The following is a 19,548-nucleotide window of genomic DNA, read 5'->3' on the forward strand; positions in this document are numbered from 1 at the left end:
CGGTGTGAGAGGGTGGAGGCCAGAGGAGCCAGGCTTCTAGTCATAGGCAAGTGTGCGGGCATAGCACGCAGGAGCGTGAGCACAGCTGTCAAGGAAGGAAGACAGCCATGCCGCACGGCCGTGTGCTCTGAACAGGGAGGACTCCCTGAGGGTTCAGCTGCCAGCTGGACTGACTCCCCCTCTTTTAAGTGCATTTCTGTCTAAGCTGAGCATAACTGGAGGGTCATCTAACCAGTTTGGTGAGGACACAGGTGCAGCTGGGCTGAGGCTGGTGAGAGAGGTGCACACAGGGGTAAGAGTGGTACGGAGCAGAGTCTGAGCAAAGAGCCCAGGGTGCGGTACCTGGGGCTGGCCCCATGTGATGTGCCTGACCAAAGTGTCCCCAGAGGCTAAGAGAAAGCTTGGCTTCTTTCAGTCAGTGCTCAGACCAGGTTCAGCTGCTCATGGACGTGCAGCCTGAGCAGAAGAAACCACTCACACTCCCCAGCCCTCTGTCTGCGCTGCTGCCCCTCACAGCAAAGTCTCGCTATCAGGATCTCCCTGGGGAGACAGGTGTGAATACGAGTGGGAGGGGGAAAGGCCTGCGCAGACCCGGGGATGGTCACATATTCCACAAAAGGGGAAAAGGCACAAAAAGTCATTAGGCAGAAGAGCAAGAGACAGAGTACTGGGTCTCCAGAACTAAGAGACTCAGCAGTACTGCTTCCATCCAACCTCCCTTCTCTCCTTCCTTCCATCCATCTAACCATCATCCATCCACCCAGCCATCCACCCACAACCCTTCCTTCCTTCCTTCCACCCACCCATCCATCCTTCCTTCCACCATCCATCCTTCCTTCCTTCCACCCATCCATCCTCCCTTCCTTTCTTCCTCCCATCCATCCACCCATCCATCCACCCAACATCCTTCCTTCCTTCCATCCTTCCTTCCTTCCTTCCTTCCTTCCATCCATCCATCCACCCATCCATCCTTCTGTCCAAGGATCTCAGCCCAGAGGTGGAGGGACCAACTTGCAGAGAGGCATTCCATCAATCTCTAAGACTCAGGGTGGCTCTGGCACCAGGGACAATGACCAAATATTAGTAAAACCCCCCCTAGTTCTCTTCTGGGCTCCACCACCATCTGTCTATACCTTGTCCAGTGGCTTGGCCAGTCTGTTCTTTGATTTTGTTTTTTAAGTTTTTTTTACTATCTTCATTTATTGATTTATAGGATAGAGACAGCCAGAAATCAAGAGGAAGGAGGAGCAAGAGAGATGGGCATAGAGACAGCTGCAGCCCTGCTTCATGAACAGGCATGAAGCTTTCCCCCTGTAGGTGGGGACCAGGGGCTTGAACCTGGGTCCTCGTGCACTGTAATGTGTGCGCTTAACCAGGTGTGTCACCACCTGGTCCACTAAATTTTTTATTGTCTTTATTAATCTGATAGAGACAGCCAGAAACCGAGAGGGAAGGGGGAGATAGGAATAGAGACAGATACCTGCAACACTTCTTCGCCACCCGTAAAGCTTTCCCCCTGCAGGTAGTTTGAGCCAGGGCTCAAACCCAGGTCCTTGCACACTATAATATGTGCACTCGCAAAGGTGTGCCACCGCCCAGCTCACTTGGCCAGTCTAAACCTCAGTCTCCTTACCTGTCAGATAGAGGCAGTTGGAGCAGAGGGCGGGTGGGGGCTACCCGGCTCTGACATTCCATGGCCGCCCATTTAACCCCTGATGTCACAATGTGGATCTGGATCGTGATTGGCCTATAGCCTCCCCCAGCTCTGCTGTTCTCTTGGTCATGGGCACAAGATGGACTTGCCCTGGACCTTCCCTGCTTGTGCTCTTCTGTTATGGGCAACTCTTACCATGTCTCAGGACTGAGGATGACCAGAACTTCACCACCGTGAACAATGGGATCAGTCAAGAGAACCACGCAGAGGCAGACCCCACCCAGGATAACTTGATGTCCAACCTCTCCCCTGACAAGTTCTACAATGAGTCCGTGGCAACGGCCTTCCTGAGGCTCTATGAAAGCACAGCCCAGCTGGTGTGGAACCAGTTCATGGAAGCCAGCTGGAACTATGTCACCAACATCACCAAGAAAAACCGGGAGGAGATGGTGTGGTACCACCTCCACCCCAATTCCTTCTCCCTTGCTTTTTCTTGGGAGCCCTGGAGGGCTCATGGGAACCACGCCTTTGGCCCCTGCTAGAGCAGAGTAATGGAGCAGGCTGTGTGAGCTAGGCCTCCTGATGGCCTCCAGTGCTCCTGCCCAAGAATCTCTTGTGTCCTCCCCCCGTGAATATTACTTCCCTATTTTTAGGGATCCAGGCTCCCTCCAGTATCCCTCTTGGCAAATCTTCAGTGAATCGGAACCCAGAACGCGGGCTTTGAGAGGAGGCTGGGGCAGGGGTGGGGCCCAGTTGTGAAGCTGTCCGTTGTGGGACCCTCACCCCTACAAGGTCTCCGTCTCCTTTCAGCTGCGCAGTGAAGCCTCGAGGTCCCGGCACACACTGTACTTCGGCTCCCGGGCCCGCCTCTTTAAGACGTCCGGCTACCAGGACCCGCTGGTGCAGCGCATGCTGAGTAAGCTGCAGAACCTAGACAAGGCAGCCCTGCCCCAGGACGAGCTCCGGGAGGTGATGGACGGAGCCCCCAGGTCTCCAGGCACATGCTCCCCACCTCGGGTGGGAGGGCTGAGTGGGGAGCCAGGGTGTCTGGGCGCGACAGAGGTTGGCGGCACAAGGCTTCTCCTGGAGAGGAGGGGAGCAGAGGCTGCTGGGAAGGTGCCTTGGCCTCTACCCGCTGGTGGGGTCATCGCTGTGGGTGGGCACGTGGGTCTGGGCCTGCCCTGGGTGACACCTTCCCCCCAGTACAACAGGCTTCTGGCCCGTATGGAGACGACCTTCAGCACAGCCCAGGTGTGCCTGAATGAGGGGCCCTGCCTGGACCTGGAGTCTGGTGAGTGCCACACCCTCCCTGGGTCTCCAGAGTCTCTCCCACAGGGTGCCCTGTCTGTCACCTTCCTCCCCCAGCTGCTCTCCCTGCCAGGAGGGGCCAGGAGCAGAGAGCAGGGCAGAGAGCAGCCTGCAGTGTGGTGCCTCACGCTGGCTCCTCTTTCCGGACACAGACCTCCAAGAGCTCATGGCCACCTCCCGGGACCCAAAGGAGCTGCTGTGGGCCTGGCAGGGCTGGCGGGATGCCGTGGGCCGTCAAATCCGCCCCACCTTTGAGCACTATGTGCAGTTCAGCAACAAGGTCGCACAGCTCAACGGTGAGCCCCTTACAGGCTGCACTCGGCGAGGGTCCCCAGACAGTTCCCAGAGAGACAGACACAGTGCTGCTGAGGGGAGGGCTGTGGGCAGAGTTGCACACCCTCCCTGGGCCCTGCAGCTGGAGGTGCTGAGACGGTGCTGAGTGCAGTGAGGGGCCAGAGGGAAGAGACAGGAGAGCACCACCCACCTAGGGCCTCCTGTCGTCCTTGGGGAGAAAACGTGCACTGCTGGGTAGATGGGCCAGCTGGGAAGGAAGACCTGCCCTAGACACACACTCAGAGGAGGCAGCTGACATTGGTCCAGAGCCCCAAAAAGCAAGATGTGAAAGAGCAGACAGACCGACAGGGGTGGGGGTGTTCAGGCTAACACTAAAGACCTTTGTGTGGCCAAGGGCCTCGGAGAGTGGGGCTCAACGTGGTGACAGAAGACAGGGCCTGCAGGTGATGTCCTGCCCAACTGCACAAGGAGCTAGCAGTGGGCTGGTTCTTTGCAAGAGCTTGGTCATCCCAATCTCACCCAAGACAAGACTCTTCAATATCCGTCTGTCTGTCTGCCTGCCTGCCTGCCTATGTGTTTGTCTGTCTACTTACTGAATATTGATTTTTACTTGTTTATTTATGAGAAAGAACAGAAGAGAAGGAAAGAGAGAGAGAATCAGAGCATCACTCTGGCATATGCAATGCCAGGGATCAAACTTGGGGCCCCGTGTGTGATGGCGCAATGCCTCATCCACTGCGTAAGCTCCTGGGTCACCAGTAGCCTCCTGGACATAAATGCCATCGGACAGGCCAAGACCCTGAGGGTCAGGGAGGCCAAGCAGATTCTCTCACAGATGCCTGCCGGGCCAGGACCTAAGGGGTGGGTGCAGGGCACTACAGTGCCCCCTCCTGGCCTAGGTTACAAAGACATGGGGGCTTTGTGGCGGTCCAAGTACGAGTCAGACACACTGGAGCAAGACCTGGAGGTGTTGTACCAGGAGCTGCAGCCTCTGTACCTCAACCTGCACGCCTATGTGCGCCGGGCGCTGCACCACCACTACGGGCCAGAAGTCGTGGCTCTGAAGAGACCCATCCCCGCCCACCTCCTTGGTAAGGCTCCTCTGCTGGCAGGGGCAGAGTCAGCAACAGGCCAACATGCCCAGCGAGCGGACAGGTGACGCTTGCTTCCGTGTAACCTCTCTGCTCCCTTCCCAGGGAACATGTGGGCTCAGTCCTGGGTCAAGATCTTGGATCTGGTCCTGCCCTTCCCCAACAAGCCCCCCGAGGATGTCACAAAGACCATGAAAGGCCAGGTCGGTACTCGGTCCCAGCGCGTACCTGCTCCCACAGCCCTGGGCCCACGAGACAGGGCCCCATGCACCATGTCTGCCCCGCAGCACTGGAAACCCACAAAGATGTTTGAAGAAGCTGACGATTTCTTCACCTCCCTGGGGCTGTTTCCTGTCCCCGACGAGTTCTGGACCAAGTCCATGCTGGAAAAGCCCACCGACGGGCGGGAGGTGGAGTGCGAGGCCTCCTCCTGGGATTTCTATAACGGCAAGGACTTCAGGTGCTCGTCCTCCACTTTCTGTCTGTCTGTCTGCCTGCCTGCCTGCTGCCCTCAGGTGAAGGAGGACCCAGCCAGGGCCCTTCCCGGTCTCTGCCTCGGCCCCTCAACATGGGCTGAATGAAGCACCCCAGGCTCTTTGACCCCTGCCCTTTAACCCAGGATAAAGAAGTGCACCGAGGTGACCATAGAAGACCTGCTGTCCGTCTTCCACCAGATGGGCCACATCCAGTACTTGATGCAATACAGGAACCTCTCCGTGATCTTCCGCAGGGGCGCCAGCCCGGCCTTTGAGGAGGCTGTGGGGTCGGTGATCACCCTCTCGGCCTCTTCCCACAAGTACATGATCCACAGGGGCCTGCTCAGTCAGGAGAGCCAGGACTCAGGTGACGGGGCTTCCAGGAGGGCTGCCCAAGTTTGGGGCTGCGATCAGTGGGCGGAGGGAGGCCCTGGGAGCCACCTCAAGATCCCCCTTTCCCAGAGGAGGAGGTCAACTTCCTGATGAGCCTCGCCCTGGAAAAGATCGCGTTCATCCCATTCGCCTACCTCATGGACCTGTTTCGCTGGAGGGTCTTTGACGGCACCATCCACAAGGACCTCTACAACCAGGAGTGGTGGAACCTCAGGTGGGGAGGACGGGGCATCCGCTGACCTGAGGCTGAGCCCGGAGAGACTGCCTGCTGCCTGTCCTCTGAGGGCAGAGCTGCGTGTGTGGGGAAGGCGTGCGGGGGAGGCGAGCACGGGCGCTGCTGTTTTCTTTTGTCTTTCTTTTTTAATATTTCATTTATTAATGAGAAAGATAGGAGGAGAGAGAGAGAACCAGACATCACTCTGGTACATGTGCTGCTGGGGACAGAACACGGGACCTCGTGCTTGAGAATCCAGTGCCGTATCCACTGTGCTGCCTCTTGGGCCACCTGACTGTTTGCAGTCCCCAGAATAAAGCACCCCAGCTGGGGTAGATAAAGCCAGCAGGGGCCGTCAGGTAGTTTCCTGTTGAGTCTGGCATCGGCTCTGAACGGACCTGTGACTTTCTCCAGGGATCCTGGTGGCCCCACTTCCCCCTAGATGACCGGGAAGCTCACATAGCAGCGTACGTAGCTGAGCTCCTCCAAGAACAAAATGCCAGCCATCACTCAGCACTCAGCACTCATCACTCAGCACTCAGCACTCAGCTCCCCACTCCCCCTGTCCCTTTCTCTTTCCCCCAGTGGTGTTGGCAGATGCGGGTGGGGCTGATGTAAGTCCCTGCAGAAAGAGTCCTATGGAGAGAGACAGGCACTTCCTTCTGCTTCCAACCACACGCACACCTGCTTCTGGCCTGGACTCCCCATCAGAACAGGCTGCTGAAGGAACGTGGGGGTACCCACAGTGCACCCCACCATTGGCCCCTGACTACCTGAGTGCAGAGTAAAGCCCCTTCCCAGGGCATCGCCATCTCTGCCAGGCCTCAGGCCTGCTGTCCACAATGTGGCGACCACAGTGCCCCTGCTCCTTCTTGGGGTTATTCAGAACTGGACAGCTTACCCATGAACATTCACAGAAGGAGGCTGGTGTGGGAAGAGCTGCCGGGTCTCCCAGGAGAGAGGATGTGCTGTGTGAGCCCCTGCTGTTGCCTTGTCCAGAGCCCTAACCCTGCACATCCAGCTCCTGGAGCCAGAAGGGCAAGTCCTCTGCGCTGCAGGCCCGGCTTCCACAGCTGTGCGAGTACCTTGAAAGAGAACGGCCACCCGAACCTGCCAGAAGTCATGACCAAGCTGCTGCTCTTTCCTGCCAGGTTGAAGTACCAGGGTGTGTGTCCCCCGGTTTCACGGACAGAGGATGACTTTGACCCTGGTGCCAAGTTCCACATTGCTGCCAATATACCCTACATACGGTAAAGGTCTGGGCCCAGTCAGCACAACCACCTGGGGAGTCCTGGGGCCCTCACACTCCTCCCACCTCCTCCTAGGGGCTGCACAGCCTTCTGAGGACCTGGCCCTAAGCCCCTGGGCTTCTCCTGCATGCACAGAAGCATTGAAGGGGGTTTTCCACGGCAGTTCCTCCACCCCTGAGCACACGGGCACGAAGGAGGCACCGCTGGCTCAGCCGGCTGGTGACCAGAGTCCCTGCAGTATCCCAGCACCAGCACCAGGCTGCTCCTGAAGACATGAGCCCCTGTGGCCACTGCCTGCAGCCCCCATGGGCTCTGGGCGGCTCTGAGCTCCCCACCCCTGACACCCACTCCCTAGCCTGTGCTCACACTCCTCTACCCAGGTACTTCCTCAGTCTAGTGCTCCAGTTCCAGCTGCACGATGCCCTGTGCCAGGCCTCCGGCCACGTGGGCCCCCTGCACCGGTGTGACATCTACAACTCAAAGATCGCCGGGAAGATGCTGGAGTGAGTGCCCGCCCGTCACCCCAGCTGCCCCCGTCCGCCTGGCACCCGTTCCTTCACCCCCTTTCCCCAGGGAAGCCTGAGCACCCTAGCAGAGATCCACTGAGCTTCCGTTCCACTGGAAGTTTCGCCTTTTGTCAGGTCACAGTCTCCCCACATTTCCTCTGTGTAGACCCTCCTGTTGATACATACACAAATGGAGCCAGGAGGTGGCACACCTGGCTAAGCTCACACATTACAGTGCTCAAGGACCCGGGTTCAAGCCCCTGGTACCCATCTGCAGGAGAAAGCTTCACATGTGGTAAAGCAAGGCTGCAGGTGTCTCTCTGTCTCCTTCCCTCTCCATCTCCCTCTCACCTCTCAATTTCTCTGTCTCTATCCAATAAATAATAAATAAAAAATTAAGATAAAATATGGTCCAGGAGGTGGCGCAGTGGCTAAGGAACTAGACTCTCAAGCATGAGGTCCTGAGTTCAATCCCTGGCAGCACATGTACCAGAGTGATATCTGGCTCTTTCTCTCTCTCTCTTCCTATCTTTCTCATTAAAAAAAAAATCTTTTTTAAAAATTTAAGATAGTAAGAATACAGAAAATCCCATCCATGCATTCACATGCACAAGGACACACTCAGTCACACGCATGCCCGCACATAGATTCACACGCATGAACACACACACACTCTCACATGTGCCAATACATCGACTGTCCTGGATGGACAATTGTGCTCAAGTCCTGTCCACCTCAGTCTTCTGCCTGCATCCTTGACTCCCCTCCTGCAGGCCACTTGCTGATCCTCTGGGCTGCCCTTAAGCCCTGGGCCAGGTACTCTGCTTTCCCTGCCTCTCGGGAAGAGCCTGGGCAGCCCTGGTGTGTCCTGCAGCCCTCTGTGCCCCCCTCCCGGAGCCTCTTTCCTGACTCTGCATCTAGCCCATCTTGTGGAGCTGACTCAGGAGCCGTGGGACACCCGGGGCAAGTGGGGGCAGGTCTGCCGGCCGGAAGTGTCTGTACCTGGGGCTGAGGCGCTCAGTGAGACTCAGGTGCAGATCACTAGGTGACGGGGCTGCACGGCACTCACCTAGGAAAGAGCAAGGCCAGCGTTTGGGGTTTTTTTGTTTTTGCTTTTTGTTGTTGTTATTATTGATTTAATATTGATTTACAAAATTTTTAAATAGTAAGGGTATAATTCCACACTGTTCCCACCCCCAGAGTTCAGTGTCCCCAGTCCCTCCACTGGAAGTTACAGCAGTTCTCCCAAGGCTGCAGATGTGGGTTATTATTTCTGTAACTATCTATATTCATATATATTTGCCTATTTTTCTTTTTTTTAAGATTTTATTTATTAATGAGAAAGTAGGAGGAGAGAGAGAAAGAACCAGACATCACTCTGGTACATGTGCTGCCAGGGATTGAACTCAGGACCTCAGTCTTGAGAGTGCAATGCCTTATCCACTGCTCCACCTCCCGAACTACTTGCCTATTTTTTTTCTATGGTCCTGCCTTCTCTTCCCTTCTAAGTTGCACCTACACCTTTTACTATTTCCAAATGTCCCTCCTTTTTTCCTCTTCTCTCTCCAGTCCTGACAGAATTGGGGTCCAGAGTCCTCTGCTCATTTTCCCCTAACATTTCCCCCCTCTGGGAATATGGACCCAAATTCTTTATGGGGAGCAGAAGGTGGGAGTTCTGGCTTCTGTCATTGCTTCTCCACTGGACATGGGTGTTGGCAGGTGGATCCACACCCCCAGCCTGTCTCTGTCTTTCCCTAGTGGGGCAGGGCTCTGGGGAAGGAGGGTTCCAGGACACATGGTGAGCAAAGCATAGTCTAAAGCTCAGTGTGACTCCAGAGCACAGAACCTTCCCCCTACACCATTCAGTCAAAGGATGCAAGCCTGGTGAGATTGGCCCAAAGCTGATGGATCCCACGGTCAGCTTTCCAGTCCCTGAGATGTAGGTACCACCACCACCAGGGGTCCCCCTCCCAACTGAAATTCAGTTTAGTTTTTGGTTTCCATAGATCCATTTCATAACTGGTTGAGGTCACCTTGAGTTTTATTCTGGTATCTCAAGGGATTAACAGAGCCACACAATTTAGCATCCTGTGCGGATTTGATAAGCATATTTGTGACCCTGCCGTGCCATGTGTCCGTCAGCTCTGGGCCAGATGGGGTTGCAGGACTTATCCCCTGGCTCGCTCCCAGGGAGGGCTGCACTCTGCACGCCGGTTGCCTCCCTAGTCTCTCTGCTTTTCCGTCCTTACCTAACACAGAGTCACTCAAGTCAACTGAGGAATCAAGTTTTTCTGGACAGTTGCAGCACAAGGGGCTGCTTTGCTCCCTGCACCCATGTTGCCGGCTGTGCCTCATGCATTCACTCTGCAGACATGCCGTCGTGCTGCCCAGCCTGCCCTGCATCCGGCAGTGGAGGCGGCAGGATAAATCAAAAGCCACAGTAGGGGAAAGGAGTGTGTGGTTCTGTAAGAGAGAGCTTCGCTCACCACGTGGAGGGTGGGGAGGGGCCAAGGAGGGATCTCGGTACCTACTTGCTAGACATAACAGGTGTGTGTGTGTGTGTGTGTGTGTGTGTGTGTGTGTGTGTGTGTGTGTGTGTGTGTGTGTGTGTGTGTGTTCACTTTAACTCACTTGTAACTCAGCCATATGAACGGATGTGATATTAAGCCTGGGCCATTCCCACCACCCTGCCTCAGGTCACACAAGGGTTCCAGGACTGAACTCAGTGTGTGTACACTTCTTTGTGTGTGATGAGGAACCCACCCCAAGCCTCACGCAACACAAACACTTACTACCACGTAGCTCAACCCCCAGCCTGACTGAGTCTGACATGACACTAAAGCCTTGCCAGTCACTAGCTGGCACTAAGCCTCTAACTTCCCTGTGCAGCCCTGCAGTCTAGGTGTAGGACTTTCAATGCTGATTTCTGGGCAGAGGGCAGAGGAGAGGTCTCTGAGACAGAGGTCTGCTGTGTGTTTTGGAAAACTGAAGTGGCAGTGCGGTGGAGTGTAGATTGAATATAAGTGAGCGGAGGCCAGTGCTTGCAGAAGGGAAGAGGCAGGGCAGGACGGCTGCCTCCTCCGGGGGTGGAGGGCTGAGGGGGACTTGGTTCCTGGGCTTCCCCCAGTCAGTCAGGTGGACATGACTTTGTTCACAAGATACACTGAGCTACCCTGAAGTGAAAGATTCTGCCACCCTGCAAACTTGAGTGCTGCCTGTGTGGGCTGTTGGCCTGAAGTTTTATCAGATTCTCTTGTGACACTAAAAAGCAACTTCTGAAGAGGCAGGATGTCAGTAGATGAGACACTGTCCCACCTCAAGCCCCAGCCCAGGTCCTTTCTTTTTTTTAGGACCTGGCATCTGAGGGAATCCTCTCACCTAAAATAAGTTCTGAGATTTTGGTTTCACTTCTTTGCTTTTTCTTTTTTCTTAAATTTATTATTTTTTATATTTATTTTCCCTTTTGTTGTCCTTTTTTTTCATTGTTGTTGTAGTTATTATTGTTGTTGTTATTGATGTCGTCGTCGTTGGATAGGACAGAGAGAAATGGAGAGAGGAGGGGAAGACAGAGAGGGGGAGAGAAAGACAGACACCTGCAGACCTGCTTCACCGCCTGTGAAGCGACTCCCCTGCAGGTAGGGAGCTGGGGGCTCGAACCGGGATCCTTACGCCGGTCCTTGCGCTTTGCACCACATGCACTTAACCCGCTGTGCTACCGCCCGGCTCCCTGCTTTTTCTTTCTTTCTTTTTTGTTTTTTCAGTTTACTTATTTGCTGGAGAGATAGAGCACTACTCTGGCACGTACATGCCAGAACTTGGGACCTCGTGACTGTAGGTCTGTCGCTCCTCTTGTAGAACGACTCCCAGACCACCCACAAATTATTTTCATCCTGATGACTTGTCTTTTCCAGTTTTCTGAGAGTTGAACTACATTTTCCTCAGTTGTTTCTGACAAGAACCCCCTGACCTTCATGTCCCCCATCTCATTCTTTCCTGGTGGTTTACTGAAGAGTGTGTGTGTGTGTGTGTGTGTGTGTGTGTGTGTGTGTGTGTGTGTGTCTTATATCAGCATTATGTGACTTGACCCTCTCAACAATGAGAAGCAGACATTCCTAGAGTCCATTTTTACCAAAAAGAGAGCCTTTCTGAAGTTATTTGGCCCCAAGTTAGCACTGCTGGGTCTTGAGGCCCTATTAGTTTCCGCTCTGCACTGGGAATTGTGGGCCTGGAGCAGGAAGCAGGTTGGCAGAGGACGAGAAGTTGTTCGCTGCTGCCCCCTGGAGGAGTGCAGGGGTAGAGAAGGCCGGAGCCTCTGAGGCTCATCACTGGGGCGCCTTGAGACAGTTGAGCTCTGGGCAGGGTGGAAATGCCCCCACACTCACCACCTCTCTGATCCTCCCAACCTCCCGTGTGAGAGTAGAAAGGCTTGGTTAGCTAGCTGGCTCTTCCGTGGGCCATGGGCACCTCAGTGAGCACAGTAGTTCAAACCCAACTCTCGCTTGAGTGCTAAGTGATCACAGGAGTGACAACTGAGGGGTCCCCACAGTGCCAGTGGAGATCCCCCTCCCCACACGCACACACAGGACCTGACAGCTCTGCCCACTCTCCCAGGGATGTCCTCAGTCTTGGCTCAAGCAAGCCCTGGCCAGAGGTCCTGCAGAAGATCACCGGGGAGACCAGTGTGTCTACCAAGGCCCTCATGACCTACTTCAAGCCTCTGCTGAACTGGCTGGTCGCTGAGAACGTGCGGCAGGGGGATGTCCTGGGCTGGCCAGACTTCTCCTGTTCCTATGAAGGTTTGAAAATCTGTCCCTGGTTCAGCCCCAACTCTGACCTTATTAGCCTTCCTTGGTCCAGTCCCTACCCCAAGCCAGCCTTAACCCCCATCTCTGACCTAACGCCAGCGAGCACACAGAGCTGCCATGTAGCCCTGAGCCCAAGGCAACCCTGGCCAAGGCCACAGCCTGTGCTCTAGCCACTAGCCCAGTTACTTCCTTGGGCACTGTCCAGCTAGACTGGCAGGCGGCACCAGCACTGACTGGCATCTTACCTCCTGACCCTTGCATGGAGCCCCTGCATGAGCCATGTTGTACGCAACCCTCACATTCCACGTCTCTTTCTGCCCTTCTGCTATGGCAATGACCTCGCCTGAGGGCTGACTGCCAGTCCCACTGCTCTATAAAACGCCTGTATCTTCCACAGAAAAATTCGCAGGAAGGGCAGAATTCTTGGGTATGGCGGTGGAACCTGAGAAGGCCAGCACTCTGCAGTGGCTGCTGCTGGTCCTGAGCGCTGTCATCCTCCTGGCAGTCCTACTGCTGGCCTCCAGGTTGTACTACCTGGATAAAAAGTCAGTGACCCAGGCCGCCCAGGCACAGGACTCCAACACTACAAACCCCAGTGGGCAGAAGGCCGGCTCCCAGAACGTCGAGCTCAAGTCCTGCTTCCTGGGCGTGTCCACGGAGCCCCTCCAGGCCACCAAGAGACAGTGGGCCCTGCTGGTCCTCTGCTTCATCCTCATGCTGTGTCTGATCGGCCTGGTCGTCCACATTCTCATACAGCACAGGAAAACTTAGCGAGAACTAGGCACCAGTGCAACTGGTGAGGCTGGGGGTTGGGGAGGACAGAAGGGCAGGGGCGGGGCAGCCTGCACAAAGACTTCTCAAGCTACTCTTCTGTGCACATGTGTCGACTCTCGGGGCGGGGAGGGGGTGGACCTGTGTGTCTGAACCTCTGGGGGCAAGGCTGTGTACGCAGGGGACTGGCTCCAGGAGACTCCCTGTGCCCTGGGAACAAGGTCAGCTCCCCCTCCTCTTCCCCTTCTCCTTCCCCTTCCCCCCGGGAGCATGAACCACAGCTCTGTGACCCTGTGCATGTCTGACTCCAGATAAGCTCTCATCCGCACTCATCACCAGCACTGCTTCTTCGCAGCTCCCTCAGGAAACAGCCCGCCTCAGGGACAGGGCCGCACTGCAGTACCAAATAAGCAGCTGCCCTGGCTGGACAGAGGATAGAGCCTCAGTCCCCGTACCAAAGGCTGTCGGGGCAGAACCAGACATTCCTTCGAAAATCCCCTGCGCCAGGCTCACAAGGCTGTGCTCGGCATGGTGCCCAGCACTTATCTATGAGGCTCCTCTAACCTGCCCTGGGTTGGAGCTGCATTTGGTCCCAGAAAGCTGCCTTCTGACCACCTAAAATGCCCACAGGTCCTCCTGGTCCTGGTGGAGGCTCTCCCAAATGGAGACAGTGGGTAGCTGGGCATTGAGCCAGGTTTGATTAATGATCGACTTCTTTAATATTTAAACAAAGCTCATCTCCAGTCACTCTGTTCCGGAGATAGCCCTGTTCAACACACACACCTGCTGCCCTGCCTGTTGCCCTGGGAATGGAGCACAGGCAGACAGCACCTTCACAGGGTGCGTGGGGGAGGGTGCAGAGAGGAGTGCTGAGGAGAATCTTTGGGCAGGGATCCTCTAGGACAAGGCTGGGGAGAGAGAGGGAAAAGGTCTTTACTAAATATGTGGGTCCTCACTGAATTTGAATTAAACTAAGAGGGTTTCTGAGAACCTTAAGAATCATTATCTGTCAGAAATAAAAGTGCCTTACGGGGACATGGCATCACAGCCAGGACCCACAGGGGAGGAGTCCCCAGGCTGCAGCTGAGCTTGGAAGAGGTTGGCCAAAAGTTGGGTCCGAGTTTCATTAGACAGGATTAGAGTCCAGAAGTCAGGAGGCTAGAGACAGAGGGCCTGGAATTTCCGTGGGCCTGACCTCTGCCCAGATGTCAAGAGGCCTTCTGGAGTTCTGGCTAAACCCAAGCACCCAGCTCCCACCCAGGCTCCACAGCACGTTAGGAGTGCACCCACCACCCCAACCACATCTAGAGCCAGTACAGGTCATAGTACTTGCTGGGGAAAAGGCTGAGTGAATAAGTGGATGAATAAAAGAACAGCTATGGTCCAAGCCCCTCCTCAGAGAGCAGCACCCTGTGCATGGAGCCCACGAGACATGCTCATGCCCTTCCTCCACAGCCAGCCTCCCCCTCCACACACAGGAGCCGCCAGGACAACTCTGCGTCCCCCCCAGGAGGCCACACACGCAGCCCTCCCACCCCCTCAGCCCCAGTGGCCAGTGTGGACACCGCCAGGCACCGTGTCTCAGCGTGGCAGAGGACACCAGCCCAGGGCTCCAAGCCTCTCACCTGGACTCCGGCATATACCCTCCCTCCGCCTCCTTGTCCACTCCCTCCCTCCCCTCCCCTTGTAAAGTTGATTTTTCCAGAATATTTCCTTCATATTTAACTGCTTAAGAACTTAGTTATCCATCAATTAAATCTCAATGTTCAAAAAAGGCATCCGAGAGTCTTTATCAGCTCCCGTATGCCCCCCAGCTCTCCTCACCGGCTCACAGAGCTCACCAGCTCAGCCCTGATCTACACTGGCTCCATGGCCTGGCTTAAAACTGGCCGCTGAAACCTCAGCAGAGCTCCAGGTTCAAGTCTCCATGAACAATGTCCTCCTCTCCAAAGAAGCCTCTTTCAATAAACCTTGCCCCGCCCCATTCTGGCCACTCTGGTGTTCAGCCAGTGCTCTGCGCTTATCAGGGGTGGCTTGCTAATGGGTGGTTTTCAATCTTTTCAATCTTTCAGTTTTTTCTCTGCCCAGTGCTCGCATGCTAAGAGCTCTCGGGCTGGGGAAGGAAAGCACTTTAGTGCACACTTCTTGCTCCCGAGCGCCCGCGGGTCCCAGGGCGAGGCCCCAGGGGAAAGCGCCAGAGTCAAGCCCGGGGCAGACGAGAAAGCAGCTCCGGTCCGCGCCCCTCCGCCCTGGCCTCCCTGTCCGAGGGCACCCACCCCTGGGACCCGGCCGGAAGCTCCTCGGAGCAGCCCCGCCTCGCCCCCCTCACCCGCGGCTGGGACCTCCTCGCAGCCCCGCCCCGCACCGCCTGCACCGCCCCGCCCGCCCTCCGCCTCTGCGCGGCAGTCAGCACCCACCGCGCACACAGCACCCACACAGCACCCACGACGCGGGCAGCACCCACCGTGCACTCAGCACCCACTTAGCGCGGACAGCACCCACCGCGCACACAGCACCCACGACGCGGGCAGCACCCACCGTGCACTCAGCACCCACCGAGCGCGGACAGCACCCACCGCGCACACAGCACCCACTGAGGGCGGACAGCACCCACCCGGAGGGCTGCGGAGAGGAGGGGCAGGGCCCCTGGGCGTCCTCCCCCAGTGCCAGCCCGCGGGGCTGCGGGGCAGGGCCGGGATGCCGGTTCGCAGAGGCCACGTGGCGCCCCAGAACACTTACCTGGACACCATCATCCGCAAGTTCGAGGGCCAGAGTGAGTGTGCGTGGGCGCGGGGCTGGGGGACAGCTGGGTGGCATGCTGACAGGGGCTTTACTAACTTCATATGGGGGTCCCCTGATGTACACATCCCTGGCTTTGGGGCGCCAGGACCCCTGTCTCCAGCAGATGTGCCTTAATCCAGGCGCTTTCCTGGTCCCGAGTGCCTGTGCCCCAACCCTTGTCAGCTGTCACCGGCCTGACTAAGCCCTTCGGACCCTGCCCCTTCACCTGGCCCTGCCCTACCTCCTCCGGAGGGTGCCTGGTTCCCCTGCCTCACCTCACATCCCATCACCCAGTTTCTGGGGACTCTCCTGGCCACTACCTTGACACCCCCCGCACTTCCATCGGAACCCCTCAGCTGCCTCTAGGCAGACGGGGCTCTCTCCCTTTACTGCCCTGGTCTCCCCACAGCCTCACAGCCCCCCGCCCCCTATTCCTGACCACCACTTCATACTTCCAAGAGCCCCTTTCTCAGACTCTGACTCCTTGGTCTCCCCACCCTCCCCCCGTCACTGGGTCCCTGCTCTAGATCAGTGAGGGGAGGAGTCCCTTGAGCCAGACCCTGGCTGCCCTGGGCTTCCCACTTCCTGTCCCCACCCCAGGTCGTAAGTTCCTGATCGCCAACGCTCAGATGGAGAACTGCGCCATCATCTACTGCAATGACGGCTTCTGTGAGCTCTTTGGCTACTCCCGGATGGAAGTGATGCAGAGACCGTGCACCTGCGACTTTCTCACGGGCCCCAACACCCCGCGCAGCGCGGTGAGCCGCCTGGCGCAGGCCCTGCTGGGGGCCGAGGAGTGCAAAGTGGACATTCTCTACTACCGCAAGGACGGTGAGGCGCCTCTGGGCTACAGGCTCTGCGGAGCTGGCTGAGCCCCCTCTTCTCCGGTCCAAGTAGCCTTGGGGAGGGGACTGACCTCAGGACCAGGGCCCTAGTCCTGTCCCCCACTGTGGGATTGTAGTGTCTCACCTATGGTGGACACAATGTGCTTTCCGAGGCCTCTTTTAGAAGCCAGGGACCCGGCTGAGCCACTGGTTCTGGACAGGGCATCAGACTCCACCATCCCTCCCCCATGTGCCCGATCTCCTGGCTGCCCACTCTGTCACTGTCAGCCCAGCTGTCAGGCCATTGCCACGGAAATTAACCTTTCCTCATCTCTGTCTGCTCTGGGGATTGGGGGGGGGGGGGGAGTCACCCTCTCAAGGCCTCTGTGACCAGGCAAAGTGTTGGCATGCAGGCCGGGAGAGCAAGGCGGGCCTGGCTTAGCCCACTCCAGCTTCTTAGGGAGACAGGACCTCAACTGTCCCTGACCTGCATGCTCACTCACTTGGGGATGTCACTGCCAGACCAAGTTTATTGCAAGCAGTCCGGAAATGTAAGGCAAGGGTCAAGATGAGAGTTTTGCAGTGCTTTGAGACAAGCTCCATCCCAGGATCTCCCAGTCTCAGCTAGGGGAGGGAAGGAATGGGTGGGAACTAGAGTCTCTAAAGTCCCTTTGCTATCACCCAGCTCAATCCCCCCACCCCCACACCCTGCCAACACACACACACACACACACACACACACACCTCAATCCTGCATCCAAACTGCCTGGGGAATGTTTTCCAAAACACACCTTCCCTAGAGATAGACTGACTCAGATGCATGAGGTGAGGCAATCCCCCTGGCCATTCTGATAGTCTGCCAAGTTTAGGAACCATTGGCTCAGATAAATTCTTACATTTAGTGGATGAGAAAACCCAAGGTTCAAGAAAAATAAGAGAGTCACCTGAAATCTCATTCTGGTGGCAGATGTACAGCTGTAACTCAGAGAGTTGTCCCAAGAAGGGACAGAGGACCCCAGCTCTCCTTTGGGCTCAGAGAGAAAACTTTGGGGAAAGAGGTCCCAGGAGAATGTCTTCCCAGGGAAGGCAAGCATGGTGGCCATCTGGGTGCAGAGAAAGGGCAGGCACCTCTGCATGGGGACCTGGGGTGCCGAGAGGCTGGGCCCCTGGGGTCTGGTGAGAGCAGAGCACGCGTGTAAATGTAATGCCATGTGAACATGTGTGACTGTGCTTGTGTATGCGTTAAAGGCTGGGGGGGGGGCTCCTTGGTTTATCATTAGCATTCTTGTATTTGTCCCCCACTGCCACCCAGTAGGACAAGTAGTAGATGGGTAGGGTAGCACAGTAGGCAAGGGCAGCAATTAGGGGAGTAGGATGAATCTGATTCTGCTTTATGGCACTCACGGGTTTAATGAATTCAGAGTATTTTTAAAAGCTGTGACCTCACCTCCTCACATCATTACAAGGAGGAGGTGATAGCCAGGGGAGTGAGAAGGGTCCTAGCGGGAACAGGCTGGGGCAGCAGGATAAGGAGTGGCACAAAGTTCTTCTTCTGCACCTGTCTGTACCCACCCCCATCGCTACCCCAGCCCTGGAGGGTAACAGCCAGTCCTGACTCCAAGAGATGTCAGGCCAGCCATCTGGGGTCTCCCCGCCACCTTGCATCTTCCCAGCAGGGAGGGGAGGCCAGCACCAGACCTTATTCAGCTGAGACTAGACTCAGGTTTCCAGACTCTGCTGAGGTCCTTGACTAAAGAGACCCCAGAGCAGGCTGGGCACTGGCACATATTACTATGTGCAAGGACCCAGGTTCAAGCCCCCACTCTCCACCTGCAGAGGGGGACACTTTATGAGTGGTGAATCAAGTCTGCAGGTGTCTTATCTTTCTCTCTCCCTCTCTTTTATTTTTGAAAAGAATTTTCTTTTATTATCTTTATTTATGTATTATTGGATAGAGACCATCAGAAATTGAGAGGGAAGAGGGAGATAGAGAGGAAGAGAGGCAGAGAGACACCTGCAGCCCTGCTTCACCACTCGCAAAATTTTTCCCCTGCAAGTGAGGACCGAGGATTCGAACCCATGTCCTTGTGCATGGTAACATGTGCACTCCACCAGGTGTGCTACCACCTGGCTCCCTCTCTCTTCCAATTTCTCTCTGTCCTGTCAAATGAAATAGAAAAAAAAAAAGCTGCCAAGATCAGTAGATTTGTAGTGCCAGCACCAAGCCCCAGCAATAACCCTGGTTGCAATAAAAAATAATAATTAAATTAATAAAAGAAGAAAAGGAACCTTAGGAATCTAGTGTCGAGTCTGGCCCTGGGTGCAAATGGAACATAGCCATAAACATCATTCCCTAAATAGCAGCCTACCCCACCCCACCCCCACCCCAGCCCTTCCATGTCCTGTTATCCACGCTGCTGGCCACCTCAAGCTGTCTGAAACTGGCCCAACACTCAGAAAAATAGCCTTCCTTCTGGAACTACTAAAGGGGAGGACGTGGCGCTGTTAAATTTTCTTTGTGATCTGCTCTGGTCACGTGACTCTTCTCTTTCATCGAATTCACATCGGTGATGTCCTGCCACGTCAAATCTCATCACTTCTCCCTGCCTTCAGTTGGGGAGGGGTCCTGGACAACTGTAGCTGATTTATGACCCTTTTTACTCTGAAAAGGGATAATCCACTTACAGTTGTCCAAGGCACGGAAGAAGGTCTATACTATATATTTCCATACTGTGCTGTTGCATGAACCTGGGCTCCAAAAGGCTGGGACGCCTTGAAGAAACTGTGTCATAAGAAACTCTGATGTTTCATCTGCCTTTTCTAAGCAAAGTGCCAGCTTAGCGGATAAGGAAGAATGGGGAATGGGAGACAGTATAATGGTTCTGCAAATGGCTCTCCTGCCTGAGGCCTTACCGTCCTAGGTTCAATCCCCAGCACTACCATAAACCAGAGATGAACTATAGTCTCTTTCTCTCTGTATCACACTCTCGTTAAAATTAAATAAATATAAATAAGAGAATTTTTAAAAATTAGAATCAGAACCCAGAAAGAGAAGATAGAAAAAAGGAAAGACATTCAGAAGTAGTAATAGGTGTGACTTAGGAAGAGAAGGCAAGACTGTAGGAAAAATGGGCAAAATATAAACCGATAGATAGATAGATAGATAGATAGATAATAGTTA

The 19,548-nt window shown here is 55.4% G+C and overlaps 2 protein-coding genes across 4 annotated transcripts in view; both read left to right on the forward strand.

Moving 5' to 3' along the window:
- Positions 1–1,800: 1,800 nt before the first annotated feature.
- On the forward strand, positions 1,801–14,540 carry LOC103117596 (angiotensin-converting enzyme-like protein Ace3). 3 transcript variants are annotated; one of them, XM_060202535.1, is made up of 14 exons: positions 1,801–2,103; positions 2,465–2,623; positions 2,858–2,945; positions 3,115–3,258; positions 4,156–4,347; positions 4,453–4,550; positions 4,635–4,807; positions 4,967–5,190; positions 5,286–5,430; positions 6,582–6,680; positions 7,061–7,183; positions 11,798–11,982; positions 12,389–12,787; positions 14,218–14,540. In XM_060202535.1, exons 1-13 carry the CDS (start codon positions 1,948–1,950, stop codon positions 12,760–12,762), a joined length of 2,160 nt encoding a protein of 719 aa, XP_060058518.1. In that variant the 5' UTR covers positions 1,801–1,947; the 3' UTR covers positions 12,763–12,787; positions 14,218–14,540. The 3 variants fall into 3 exon arrangements, with proteins under 3 accessions (XP_060058518.1, XP_060058519.1, XP_060058520.1); XM_060202536.1 differs by having other exon boundaries at positions 14,241–14,540; XM_060202537.1 differs by lacking the exon at positions 1,801–2,103 and having other exon boundaries at positions 2,480–2,570.
- A 677-nt stretch (positions 14,541–15,217) lies between these two features.
- The window catches only part of KCNH6 (potassium voltage-gated channel subfamily H member 6), a 28,394-nt gene continuing 24,063 nt past the window's right edge, over positions 15,218–19,548 (forward strand). The window contains exons 1-2 of the mRNA XM_007527654.2: positions 15,218–15,535; positions 16,144–16,374. Coding sequence (XP_007527716.1) covers positions 15,460–15,535; positions 16,144–16,374 — 307 coding nt within the window. The 5' untranslated portion in view covers positions 15,218–15,459. The remainder of the gene's footprint in view (positions 15,536–16,143; positions 16,375–19,548) is intronic.

This window comes from Erinaceus europaeus, chromosome 12 (genome assembly GCF_950295315.1).
Source record: "Erinaceus europaeus chromosome 12, mEriEur2.1, whole genome shotgun sequence".
NCBI classification, from domain to species: domain Eukaryota; kingdom Metazoa; phylum Chordata; class Mammalia; order Eulipotyphla; family Erinaceidae; genus Erinaceus; species Erinaceus europaeus.